Raw genomic sequence first — 13486 nt, 5'->3', positions numbered from 1 at the left:
ATTGTACCCAAAGTACCCTGACATAAGAGAGTTACATAAAGAGTATCTTGAAGTGACAGGGGTAAAATTGGTACAATGTTTAAAAAAAAAGTAAAAATGATAAGTTTTAAAAAAGAGGATAAAAATAAATGATGACAATATAAAAAAAGTGTAGAGTATAATTTCCTCAATTATTTTGAAAATCTCCGATCATAGTTAGCACTAATGAGAACCCAGCCCAATAAACTAAACGGCCCAAGCCCATTATTAGCTAAGAGCAAAGAAGAAGGAAAATAGAGAAGAAACTAAAGAAAAGAGTCTCAAAAAGCTTGGATTGAGCCCCAAGCCACCGATTTACTCTGAAAAAGCGATCGACACTGCAAACACCACCTCACTCTGACCAATTTCAAATACAACCAAACCCTAATTTTCTCTCATGTCGGTAAGTTCCGCTATGCATTTCTCTCATTCTGTGATTTTAGGGCTAAAATTTGATTTGTATGTGTATACGATGTGTATATGTATTTATCTATCTCTGATTATAATTTCGTGGAAGAACAGATCTTCGAGTACAATGGAAGTGCCCTGGTTGCCATGGTGGGCAAGAACTGCTTCGCCATCGCCAGCGATCGGAGACTCGGAGTTCAGCTCCAAACAATCGCCACTGATTTCGAGAAGATTTACAAAGTCCACGAAAGGCTTTACCTCGGTCTTTCCGGCCTTGCTACCGATGCCCAGACTCTGTAAGAACTCCCCGCCCTGTTCTCTTGTTTCAATCTTTTGATGTACATATGTATATTTTCTTTTTTCTATAAAGGGTTTTAGTGCTATTACTGAGTTTTTCTTTTAATGGGGGAAGGTATCAGAGGCTAGTGTTTAGGCACAAACTGTATCGACTTCGTGAGGAGAAGGATATGAAGCCTGAGACTTTTGCCAGCCTCGTCTCAGCTATTCTTTACGAGAAAAGGTTTGATTTTTATTATTTTTGAAGAATCTCACACAGGTGAAAATGAGTGAAGAATTAAGGATTTTATTTATTTGTTTCCTCTCTCTAATTTAGGTTTGGGCCATATTTCTGTCAACCTGTTATTGCTGGATTGAGCGACGATGATAAGCCTTTCATCTGCACTATGGATTCAATTGGAGCTAAGTAAGTTAATCTTGCTACAAAACCAGCTAAACAAAAGCTAATCTTGTTCTTGTTGCTGTTATTTTGAAGTTATGCTCGGTAGAGGAAAACTCTATGGTGTTCTTTGGCATGCTTAAGTGATTTCAAATGTCATAAATTGGGATTTCACTTATACTGTTTATCATGTTTATCTCACATTAGTACCCATTGGGGAAGGTAGGTATCTTTCTCTTTTTGATTTGTTCAAAATAACTCTGGTTGAGAGGACCTTTAAGCTTGCTGAAGGGATTCCATTTTTTTGTCCAAGTCTCCATTAGTGAATTGTGGAGTCATTTTGGTTCATGTCCTTTTTGATCTTGCTCTTTCTACAGAGGACCTTTTATCTTTTTATTTTTAAGTAAATCTTGAATCTCGCGGAATGGGTATATTGGTCAGTTTGGGCACTTTGTATGTTTGTATGAAGTTCCCACTCGTGGGCTTCTTTGAAAACAAAGTGTAATACTGATGTTACTTATGTGCTCAATTTTATGCAGGGAACTGGCAAAAGATTTTGTGGTTGCTGGTACTGCATCTGAGTCTCTTTATGGTGCTTGCGAGGCAATGTTCAAGCCTGACTTGGTGTGTTTTCTTTCTTAGCATTCCTTTTTGTCTGGAACATTTGATTTTGCAGTGGATTTGTTTTTAGATTGCTTCATAGATATTAGAAATGCCAACTTTTGAGTCGAATTTTGGTTACTCACTGTTTGTTAAGAGCTACCTTCACTATGCTTAAGTTTTTATGAGGGTTTCCGTTATATTTGTGTCGTACTTTCAGTAAGGCAAGTGTGTAGCTTAGCATGTATTTTTTCCCCTTGTATTGCAAACTTATTGGTTATGAAAATAATCATATTTTTTGTAGCTTCTATTAGGTGCTTGTAAACTAGAAATGAATCATTTTCATTATCGTATAGAAGGAGAAAATTAACAATATTTATATTTTATTTTCACTCAGGAACCAGAGGAGCTATTTGAGGTTGTCTCACAAGCACTGTTATCCTCAGTTGACCGAGATTGTTTGAGTGGATGGGGAGGCCACGTCTATGTTGTGTAAGCCCATCTAAACTACATTCTTCATTACTAGTTACTACAAAGCAGCATGTTTCTCAAAATTCTGTAACATAAAACTTGGTGCTTTTCTACTGCTGCCTGCTGTAATTTGCTTTTTTGCTTCTTGATTGATGAGAATAGATCCATGATAGATAATATATCTTCAGAAAGTAGATATCTGAAGGTTGTTGAGCACATTTTTGGGTTCATCTTTCTTGCTTGGATTAGTTCATTCTTTCGTCTGTCTCATCTACCATCATCCAGTTCGGTTCAGATTTAGTTGTGACATTATTATCATGTATAACTTAAACCTGAAATGATAGCTATTGGTGTATTAACTTTTCTAACACATAATTATTTTTTTTTATTGGTAACTTTTCACAGAACACCGACAGAAGTGACCGAGAGGATCTTGAAGGGAAGAATGGATTGAGGTTTGCTACATGGCCGAAGCGAATATGTTAAACAGAGCCTTCCAAATTTCTTTTAGGTGGTCAGTTTCCCAATGTCCTTGTAGCTTGCCAATTGGAATGTGGGAAACTATAATGCCTTTTAGATGAGCAAGGGGAGAGGGGGGTCTATTTTCTTGTCAACGACTTGTTTTAATGTGATCTGATAATGATTTAAGCACTGTATTTTCAATTGATATAGTTGTGTTTCTCATTAGTAAGATTTGTTCGGAGGCAGAACTTGTTCTTATTTGCATGTTTCTTCCCGGACATTGCATTCTAATTTACCATTAAATTTCGTTTCGAACGCATATACATTTAGGAATTTCATTTTTCTTTGTGTTCAGTCTATTTTCAATAGCATTTTTTTTTTAAAAAAAATCTCTCTTATTTGAATTTGCAACATTTCTCGTATGCTAAGCTATTATTTTTAGCTACGTTGCCAAATTATGCTCTGCAAGAATATCTTCAAAAATGAAACGAATTTTGCTATAATAGTTTATTGGCTAAATATCATTTTGTAATTCGTATTTTATAATAGTTACTAATTAAGTCTTTTGTTTTGTTAAATGACAAAATGAACTTTATATTTTTCAAAATAGTAAAAATAGGATTCTGATTTCAATTTTTAACAATTTTATTTTTTAATATAACCAGCATTCAGACAATTTTTAATGCGATGGAGAAAATGTAATCAATTTTGTCATAACATCTCTAGATTAGATTATTATTAAGTTTTATTTTAACAAAAAATTAGTTTAGGTTCCTAATTATACAATTTTAGAAAAGATATGGTTCATTTTGTTATTTAACAAAATAGATGGTTCAATTGATAATTTTTGTAAAACACAGGATCTAAAATGACATTTACTCTAGTTTATTATGTTTTGTGGCATGGTTATGAATGTTTTAGTTTTGTCTGTGTGATATGGTTTTGTTTTGTTGTTAGTTTTTTTTGTTCTTCGATCAAATCGTTGTTAGTGATTAGGAATAACAAGTTGTTTGCGACTGGAGGGAGTTGTTAATAGTATAGCTACGTACTTTGCACAATAGTTGGGTGCTCAAGCTACAAGGTTGAATGAACTTATTGTAACAGTTCCTACTGTTGTGACTTCTAAGCGATAGATGAAACTTAATATTGGATGTTCTTAAGGTTAACTGTGATGCTGAATTTTTTTTCTTCATCTGATTGTATTTTTTATGTTTTTTATGTTTCGATTGGACTTCATGCTATTATTTTAGTTGATTGAATTGCATGATTTTTTCAAAAAAATAAAATAAATAAATGAAAGAAACTTAGGGGTTATTTAGCTTCATAACTTAGAAACTGTTTTTAATTTTTAAAAACAGAAAAAAATAACTTTTAAAAACTAATAGGGGCGGCTTGGTCAAATTTTTTAAAAATACACTTGAGTTTTAAAAAATTAAAAAATGGAAAACATCAAAATGTAATTTTTAATTTTTAAAAATATTTTTTTTTCTAACATATTACATTTTATATTTTTGCTCACATAACTAGACCATGAAACTCGGACTCTAGACCTAGACTCGGACCCTAGACTCGCATTGGAATTTGACTCGGATCCTGGACACCGGACTTAGACCCTGAACCCCGAATCTCAACCCAGACCCTAGCTTGACTCGAACCAGGACGCGAACCTCGAACCCCGACCTAGGGCCTAGCTCAGGTCTGGGTTTTGAGCCTGGGGTCCAGGGTTCGAGTCGGGTCTAGGTTTGGGTTCGTATTTCAGGGTTCAGGGTTCGGATCCAGATTTGGGTTAAGGTTTAAGTTCGAGTCTAGGTCTAGGTTCAAATCGGGGATCCGCAGGTCTGGATTCATGGTCCAGTTCAGGAATGGATGGATTCATGTCATGGTATGGCGAGAATATTATTTTTTTTTTCAGTAAAAAAAATCTAAAAATAATATAATGGTATCAAATGCTACCAGATGAGATAGCTCTCCATTTTGTTTTAATGTGTGTATTTTCTCAAAACCTATTTCCATATTTGGTTGAGGCAATTGAACTGGGCCAAACGATGGCAATATTGGGCCTTAGAATGGGAAATGAGATGGCAATGCCCACTGCCCAGTTATGGTTGATCCATTAAATTTTGGGGGAAATAATCTTTTTAATTTTAAGGGCAGTTTGATTTGGTTGCTTACTTCCATCGAGAGTCAGTTATTTTCAGATAAACAAAGGAAAAACATAAAAAATGAAGTACAAAGAGAGATGTTCTCTTCTGTCTATCTTATTTTCCAGGTCAACAATTCCAAACAAACAACCCTATTTATTATTCACACCATATAAACTTGTAACATATGTCTCTTTTTCTTCTTCATTTTCAGTTACTAACGTGATCAGGATCAAATGGGAAATGTGATTGAATCATTCTTTTCTGGGTTTGGAAAAGTTTTTGGCAGCCTTTTTGCTTCCCCATTAGATTTCCTATCCGGAAAATCTTGCAGGTTATTAAATAAACACATAATAATCTTTATTACAACTTTTTGTACATATTTAATATGAACTTCATTGTTGATACTATTAATTAATCTGTAATATATTTTGTTATTACATCAGTTCAGTATGTGGCAAAACATGGGATTTCATTTGTTACATCGAGAATTTCTGTGTGGCCAATTTGCTAAGATTGGTCTTAGTATTTCTTCTGCTCTACATTGGTGAGTCAGAATATTACTAATTAATTAGAGAAATTTGTTAAATTACTAACATTATAACTACATTAAATTTACTAATTAATTATAATTGGGTTTGGTGATCATGGTGTTTGGATAATGCAGTTCTGTTATTCATGTACTTAACATACAAATTGGGCATATGCGAGTGTGTTTGCCGAAGCCTATGCAGAATGACATGGTCATGTATTACATTTTGTGCTTGTTCTTGTGAGTACTTATGCACTTTCTTATGGGTCAAACTCAAAAGAGTCAAAAGAAGACGAAGAAGACGAAGACGGCAAATTGACCTCGAAGTGTTTGATAAAAGTACTAGCAGTAGTACTGATGAAGATGAAGGTATTGGAAATTTGTGTGATTATGGTTCTAATGATCACTATAAGAGTAGGAAGAGGATGTTATCTCGTTCAAGGAGGGATTACAAAGGTGCCCAATTGAGGAAATCCTTGAGGCCTAGGAGCCATCGTAGGATTATAGTTAGAAACAGAGATTTGGGTTTTCATAATAATGATCATGGTCGTCATCATCAACATCATCATCACCATCTTGATGATTCAGGGAATACATCTATCAGGGTTATTAGGACCTCAAAATTTGTTCGGAAAGGAACAATGGGAGGAGGTGTTCATCGGAGAAGGTAGTGTTCCATACTAATAAATGGTTAATTTATCCCATCTATCAAAATTTGTTTCAAAATGGTACCATTTTACAATTTTTTGACAAATTATACCATTTAAGCTTCTATAAATTATGTTTATATTGAAAGAAGGTAAGAGCATGTTATTTTGTAAGAGAAATGATATTGGGCTTTTAAAGGACCAAACACAAAAAATAATATTGATATATTTTAATATTGGGTCTTACACATTTTAATTTAATAAATAATATAAGAAACTGCTAATTAATTATAAGGTGTCACATCAGTGTGATATTGGTGTTCTTAAGGTGCTAAATAATAATGTTCTATTTTTAATAAGAAATGCTTAAGTGCACCCATGGTATCTGATACCATTATGAGGTATAACATCGTTATTGATACAATTTAATATTAGATTTTAATAATTTTACTTTAATAAATTATAGAAAATCTTTAATTATTTATAGAGCGTCACCTCATAATATTATTAGGCACCCTGGTTGGTGCCTCATAGCATAGCTCATTTTTAATACCCAATTTTTTTGTAGGTTTGACTTGAGCACTCTATCAATTCTCTAATCCATCATTTAAAATGTATTTGTTAAAACTTAACTTTTTAAGTCAATAGATCATTCTTGGTCAAGGTCATCCATTGCTTCTTTGTAAGTCAATGGATCGTCTTTATCTATGTCAGAAACAAGAATATAAATTTATGTTCATATTTTTATTTTCAGGAACCATAGTAACTGCTATCTGAATCATTCAACTAATAGTGTTGAAATTGTTGGTTCAAAAATCTCATTTTTGAATTCCCCGATAACTAATTGATTGTGTGATTTATGACTTTTCATATTGTCATGTTCAAAAAAAAAATAAAATAAATAACAATAAAAAATAACCAGAAAAAAATTTCAAGATAAATATAAAAAAATTGATTTCATGTGTTTAGTGAAAATATATTTTGTAAATAAAATTATTCGAAATATAATTTTTTTTTTTACGTATTTTTATAATTTTTTTACAGTTTTAATTTATTATGAAAAAAATTCTATAAAGATAATTGAAAGATAATTGTTAAAGGATGTAACGTCCCCGCTTCAAGCCTCCATTGGACCCTTACACCCACAGACTAATGGCTCTTATACACGAGTTCGTCACTCTGGCTGCTTTCTGGATTGATGACTGACCCTACAGATCAACACAAGTGTTTTCAGCGTGCTTTGTCCTCACTCACACGCATCCTGGGAAAACTTCCCAGGAGGTCACCCATCCTTGAAATTACTCCAGGCCAAGCACGCTTAACTGTGGAGTTCTTTCGTGATGAGCTACCGAAAAACAAGATGCACCTTGTTGATATAGGTAGTACCAATCAATCCATTTAAGCCATCTTCCACTGTGTAGTCCCATACCTACACAGTCTTAGAATCATCGCACTTGACCTTCCCCAGGCGGTGTGAGATTGCACAGCTTACTCGGTATTTCCCTTTACGGATCATGGGACTACTGACTGTCACAAAGGAGCATCAGTAGGAGACCCCAGTATGAGAATCCTGTAAAATTGTAAATGAAATACAAGGTGACCAAAACACGTACAAAAACTAAAAGGACCAATCACACAATCCGCAACCAATAAAACCCACCAATTCAAGTTAATAATATTTGAATATATACAAGCGTAGGCAGGCACTAGAAACAAAATTTGGTTAATTTAAAGATTGTCGTATATATATATATATATATATATATGAAATGAGTAGAGGCATGAGCAATTTGGTTAAATTTGTAAGAATATTGTCGTGACCTGACTCGTGGTGTGTGCAATAGAGATGGAGTGTGGTGTCTCCTGTGGCTAGCTCATTCCTGGGTGTGCAGTATCAAACAAATTAAATGTTGGGCTGTGTCTGTACATGTGCAATATATAACACTGCAAATAATAATAATAATATTAATAATTTAAAATAATAGTAATTGCCAAATGACAAGTACCTAAGTGTTTCAGTGGACAATACTCTGAGTCTAATTCTATTTTATATATATATTTGATCATCTACTTATTGAGTTGAGCACAAACTTACGTGGCCTAACGCATTTCACTATATATATTATAAAGGACGAAAATGAAAGTTGAATTAATAATAGAAGGGAAGAGAGTAGAGAGTTCTTGGAAGTGTGAGGAATTACGTGGCTTACGTTTGCATGCATAATGAATGGTATCGCTACGTACAGCACACATCTCACAAAGTCTTCACACTTGAAAGTGGGTCCCACTTTCCTCCACTTTATCAATGCCCCACGTCTCTTGCTTCACCCCCACTCACCTCTCTCCCTTCATGGGTGCCATTCCACCTAGGATAATTAATTAAAAACCTTTTTTATATTTTGTTTAAGAGGATTGCTATTAGGCACCAGGACGGTCCTAACTTTTAGTGGGCCATAGAAAAAAAAATTATTTTGGGACCCTATTTAAAAAAAATATGATATTTTTAAAAATCAGTAAAAAAAAATTGTATAATTTTAAAAGGAAAATATTTTTTTTTGGGCCACTGGCATAAGCGGGCCAGGCCTGTTAGGCACCAGTAGTACTTAACACTTTCTTTACATGTCGCATTGCGATTAACTAGCGATACTCCTTAAAAGTTATTATATTAAATTATATGAGATCTATTGGACCAATAACGATATTAATACATAGAAGGATGCTAAGTACCACTGTTGCCTTTTAGTATTTCTCGTATTGTTATTAGATACCAGTATTTTTTTAAACGTAAAACTTAATTACACTAATAACAATATAATACTACACACCAATACTGCTTTTTAACAATTTTCCATTTTGAATTGTCATTATTTGGTAGTCAAATATATCAATGTTAATACTTTATGTTGTATCATAATTCTATTGGTGGTTAACACTGTTCCTTTCCCCCTACCTAGTAAAAAGCACAATGTCATCATCATCGTCATGATCAACGTGATTATAGGATATTAGACTTAGATTTCATCATTTGATTAAGTGGGAATTTTTTAAGTTTGGATTTCAAAAGTAATGTCCGTGTTCTGTTAATTTAGTTGGCTCTTATTACTACCCTTTATTTATAAAATCACCATTCACTTTCTTTACACTTTTCTATATTTATTTTTATTATCATGTTTTGTTTCATTTTATTATTTAATAGTATTATTATTTTAATTTTTTAATTATATTAAACTAGTAAAAATAATATTTTTATAAAATATTTTCTTTTTTTTAAAAAAAAAATTACCCCAAAAACACCACCAAACAGGAAGACGCTCAGAAAGGATGAGGAAGGGAACTTCATTAAAGAAAGGCTGCCAAAATAATGTCCTAATTAAATACAAGAAAAATACTCAAGCTACTAGATTGTACAAAAAGTAACTTGAAAAATAAATTTAGCAAGAGAATCAACTACTAGATTAATTAACAGATCTTGAGCAAAAAATAAAACTCACAATATTAAACTTATCACATAAAGCACTAATAAGAATTAATCCCAAAATAGTATCTAAAATTATGGACAAATTGAGTTTGTGGATCAATCCTTGACAATTTAACTTGAACTTAATGTTGTGGATGCCAAATAATTAAGGACAGACATGAGATATGGCATGATGATGAAGTGCAAGAGCCTCAGCTCATTCAGGAGGGAGCTGCCCATGCACTTTCCAAGCAGCAAAAGCATCATCTTTATATTCTTTACCGTCTGAAATGAATCTCTCACAACCATGCTAAGACCACACGTATTAATGGTCCCATCTAAATTTGTAAGAATGATATTTTTATGGAGTATTAAATTTAAATAAATTGTAATATTTAATGTTTTTTATATTTTTGAGATTATATTAAAAATAAGGTACGTAATCATATATTTAATTAAAAATTAATTTAATCCAATTAGTTTTTAAATTGAATTATATTTTGAGCCGGATAATAATTTTTTAAATTCAATTACTAATTAGATTGTATCGAATTAGAATAAAAATGTTAGATTAGATCATATATCTAACATACTATACTGTATGAGTGTATACTAATATAATATACATATTGTATTTCTAATAATGCTTTATACTATACTAAATTTAGATTTGATCAATATAATTAAAATTTCTTTAGATATATAAATTTTAAATTAAATGTAATTATTATTTTATTTTTGCAAAGAATAAAATTTAATTATTTAATTACTTATATAAATGATAACATTTGATCAAATCAATCAAACTTAATAAGTTCATGATTATTTCAAATAAGTATCATTATAAAACACAAAATATCAAAAAAAAAAAAAAAAGTATATTAATATAATAAAACAAAATTGGTTTTTTACTAACTTGGTTTTTATAAAATACAAAAGAAGTTTATATTCCATTCTTTCTATCAAACTATTTTTAACAACGGATTGAAAACATAGTCCAATGATAATATCCAACTCTATTGATATCTACTAAACCTAATTTTCTAGAAATCATCTATATTCTTGTTATGATTTTAAAGTTAGGCTTTGAAGCATTGACTTATATTATGCTTGATCTTTTCGATTAAAATATAATTATTAAATACATTAAGGATGTAACACGGTCCATATTAATTAAATGAGAGAAGACTTGAGATTAACTTAAATACTTTTGAATTTTGATCAATAATTTCACATGTTTTTCATTAATTTTATTTTATTTATAAAAATAACTTTACCGAAGTAAAGTTGAGCCATACAAATTTCTATTTTTCTTTTAGAAAGGCATATCCATATCTTTCCAAGTGTCATCTTTAGAGAAGTGGACTATATTCCATAGACCTATCTTTCTATCTTTCACAATATAGAGAGATATTGTTGTGATAAGTATATCCGTAATCTTTGGAAAATCCCTTTTTTACTTTATAATAAATGCTATAATAATACAAAAAAATAAACAAGATTAAATGAATCTATTATATATAAAATAATTCTTTTACCTACCAAATAAATAAAATTAAGAAGAAAATAGAAGTAGAAAGAAGAAGAAGAAAAAAAAAAGAAAGCACTTTTCATTATACAAATAATATTATTGGTTGAGTCATTTGCCAACTCAAGAAGAAGAAGAAGAAGCAGAAACAAGCCAAAGCTATTGTAGTACAAAATTTGAGGCACCCCAAAAACAAAAGAGAGAGAAAGAAGAAAGAAAGTCAGTAAAAGAGTCTGTTTTGTTTTGAAATGTCTAGTGTTGTTCTTTGGGTACATGTTAGTCCTAAAGAGAGTATAAGCTCTGTGTTGAGCTTTGTTGGGAGCAAAAATGGTGGAACAAAGAGGTCAAAAATGTGGTGTAATAATAATAATAATAAGTTGAGTTTGTCAAGTGGGGTTTGGGCTTACTCGGGCACAGTTGCGAATCCAGCAAGGTCTTCAGAAGAGAAGGTGTATGAAGTTGTGCTTAAACAAGCTGCTCTGGTTCGAGAGCAGAGGAAACCCAAAGAGAAAAATTTGAACTTGAATCCACCCACCATTCAAACTGATGGAACCACCAATTGGGGTCTCTTGAATGAAGCTTATGATCGTTGTGGTGAAGTCTGTGCTGAATATGCCAAGACTTTTTATCTGGGTATCTTTTTTTTTTTTTTGTCATTTAAAGCTTTCTGGTTCTTAATCAAAAACAAAGAATATCATGTTTTTGTATGTTTTAGATTCAATTGATGTAAACCATTTGGGAAACCAATCTAAATTGATTAGTTTCTTTGTTTGATTCTCAGGCACAATGCTTATGACACCAGAAAGAAGGAAAGCTATTTGGGCCATTTATGGTTCGTATGATTATTACCACTAAGCTTATGATGCATGAAGGTCATTTTGGATGACCCCTTAATTGATTTCATCTCTTGTTATTCATTTGTTTGTTTCCTTAATTAGTAAGTGAGCAAAATAAGCAAGTAGCTTAGCTAGCTATATAGGTTGGTTTGGTGGATTGTTTATTAAAGTGTTTTTCTTTTTTTGTATTGACACAGTGTGGTGTAGAAGGACTGATGAGCTTGTGGATGGGCCAAACGCTTCACACATCACACCAAAGGCTCTTGACAGATGGGAAAATAGACTAAGTGATCTCTTTGAAGGTCGGCCTTTTGATATGTATGATGCTGCTCTGTCTCATACAGTCTCAAAATACCCTGTTGATATTCAGGTATAGTAATCTTATTGCTCAATTTAGTAGCCATGCCATGCCATGCCATGACAGAGCCCATATAATGTTATTAAGAGCTTTGCTGCTGTTAATTTGGACAGCCCTTTAAGGACATGATAGAAGGAATGAGATTAGACTTGAGAAAATCAAGATACAACAACTTTGATGAACTATACCTTTATTGTTACTATGTTGCTGGAACTGTTGGGCTTATGAGTGTTCCAGTTATGGGAATAGCACCAGAATCAAAGGCTTCAACTGAGAGTGTTTACAATGCTGCATTGGCTCTTGGCATAGCTAATCAACTCACTAACATACTTAGAGATGTTGGAGAAGAGTAAGATCTCAACTTCTTTTCTACTTCTTCTCTTTTAACTACTTGACTTAAAAATTGATCTTATACTGATGATTATGATGATGATTTGTTATTGCAGTGCTAGAAGAGGAAGAGTGTATCTCCCACAAGACGAATTAGCGCGAGCAGGGTTATCAGATGAAGACATTTTTCGGGGTAAAGTAACCGATAAATGGAGGAATTTCATGAAGGGGCAAATAAAGAGAGCAAGAATGTTCTTTGATGAGGCTGAGAAGGGTGTTTGTGAGCTAAGCTCAGCTAGTAGATGGCCTGTGTGGGCATCATTGTTGCTATATCGACAGATATTGGATGCAATTGAAGCCAATGATTATGATAACTTTACTAAACGTGCTTATGTAGGAAAAGCAAAGAAACTTCTATCTTTACCTTTGGCTTATACCAAAGCAGTACTCATTGGCCCTTCCTCCTCTTCAACAACATTCTCCTAGTTCAATTTGGTGTCTTGATCATGTTTTCATTCAAGTCTCCAAAATTTGTAAATTTCTTCTTATAATACTGCAGAAAAAAAAAGTTGAAAATGTACTCTAGGCTCATATAGTATAGATTCCATCAATGAATACTTGCTCTCTTTCTTTTTCTCTCATTTTATAAAACACATACACACAAAATTGAGGGTCAATTTGTATTATTGAGTGATGTTATTATTAGTTGACTAAAGCTAAATATACATTTCTAGGTTAATATAAATTATATTCTAGATTTAAGTATATGGTAAGAGCATATTGGATGACCTACTACTTTCTAATGGAATATAATAAAAATATTTTTAATTAATAGATAAAATAAATATTTCTCAACATATTTAAAAAAAGTTAGGGATAAATTGAAAAATACTTTTTTTTTTTTATCCATTAATCAAAAATACTCTCATATTGTTTTTTTATTAAAATATATCCAATTTTTTGAGTAGATTTCCTAATATACTTTCACTATTTACTTACGTCTAGCATATAATTTGCATAAC

At 32.1% G+C, this 13486-nt stretch overlaps 3 protein-coding genes across 3 annotated transcripts; all 3 read left to right on the top strand.

The window, feature by feature from the left end:
* The first annotated feature begins 236 nt into the window (after positions 1–236).
* Positions 237–2954, top strand: LOC115700495 (proteasome subunit beta type-3-A). The gene is made up of 7 exons (XM_030628038.2): positions 237–421; positions 541–722; positions 839–946; positions 1040–1129; positions 1642–1726; positions 2100–2194; positions 2579–2954. Exons 1-7 carry the CDS (start codon positions 416–418, stop codon positions 2625–2627), a joined length of 615 nt encoding a protein of 204 aa, XP_030483898.1. The 5' UTR covers positions 237–415; the 3' UTR covers positions 2628–2954.
* Positions 2955–4634: 1680 nt separating this feature from the next.
* On the top strand, positions 4635–6145 carry LOC115699681 (uncharacterized). The gene is made up of 3 exons (XM_030627203.2): positions 4635–5110; positions 5223–5323; positions 5444–6145. The coding sequence occupies exons 1-3, from the start codon at positions 5013–5015 to the stop codon at positions 5977–5979; spliced, it is 735 nt and encodes a 244-aa protein (XP_030483063.2). The 5' UTR covers positions 4635–5012; the 3' UTR covers positions 5980–6145.
* Positions 6146–10879: 4734 nt separating this feature from the next.
* LOC115699680 (phytoene synthase 2, chloroplastic) lies at positions 10880–13141 on the top strand. Its single transcript, XM_030627202.2, has 5 exons — positions 10880–11573; positions 11722–11772; positions 11974–12146; positions 12248–12483; positions 12581–13141. The coding sequence occupies exons 1-5, from the start codon at positions 11189–11191 to the stop codon at positions 12948–12950; spliced, it is 1215 nt and encodes a 404-aa protein (XP_030483062.2). The 5' UTR covers positions 10880–11188; the 3' UTR covers positions 12951–13141.
* Positions 13142–13486: the final 345 nt, after the last annotated feature.

Source organism: Cannabis sativa, chromosome 8, assembly GCF_029168945.1.
Source record: "Cannabis sativa cultivar Pink pepper isolate KNU-18-1 chromosome 8, ASM2916894v1, whole genome shotgun sequence".
In the NCBI taxonomy this organism is placed as follows: Eukaryota; Viridiplantae; Streptophyta; class Magnoliopsida; order Rosales; family Cannabaceae; genus Cannabis; species Cannabis sativa.
This window is presented reverse-complemented; position numbering and strand designations above follow the sequence as displayed.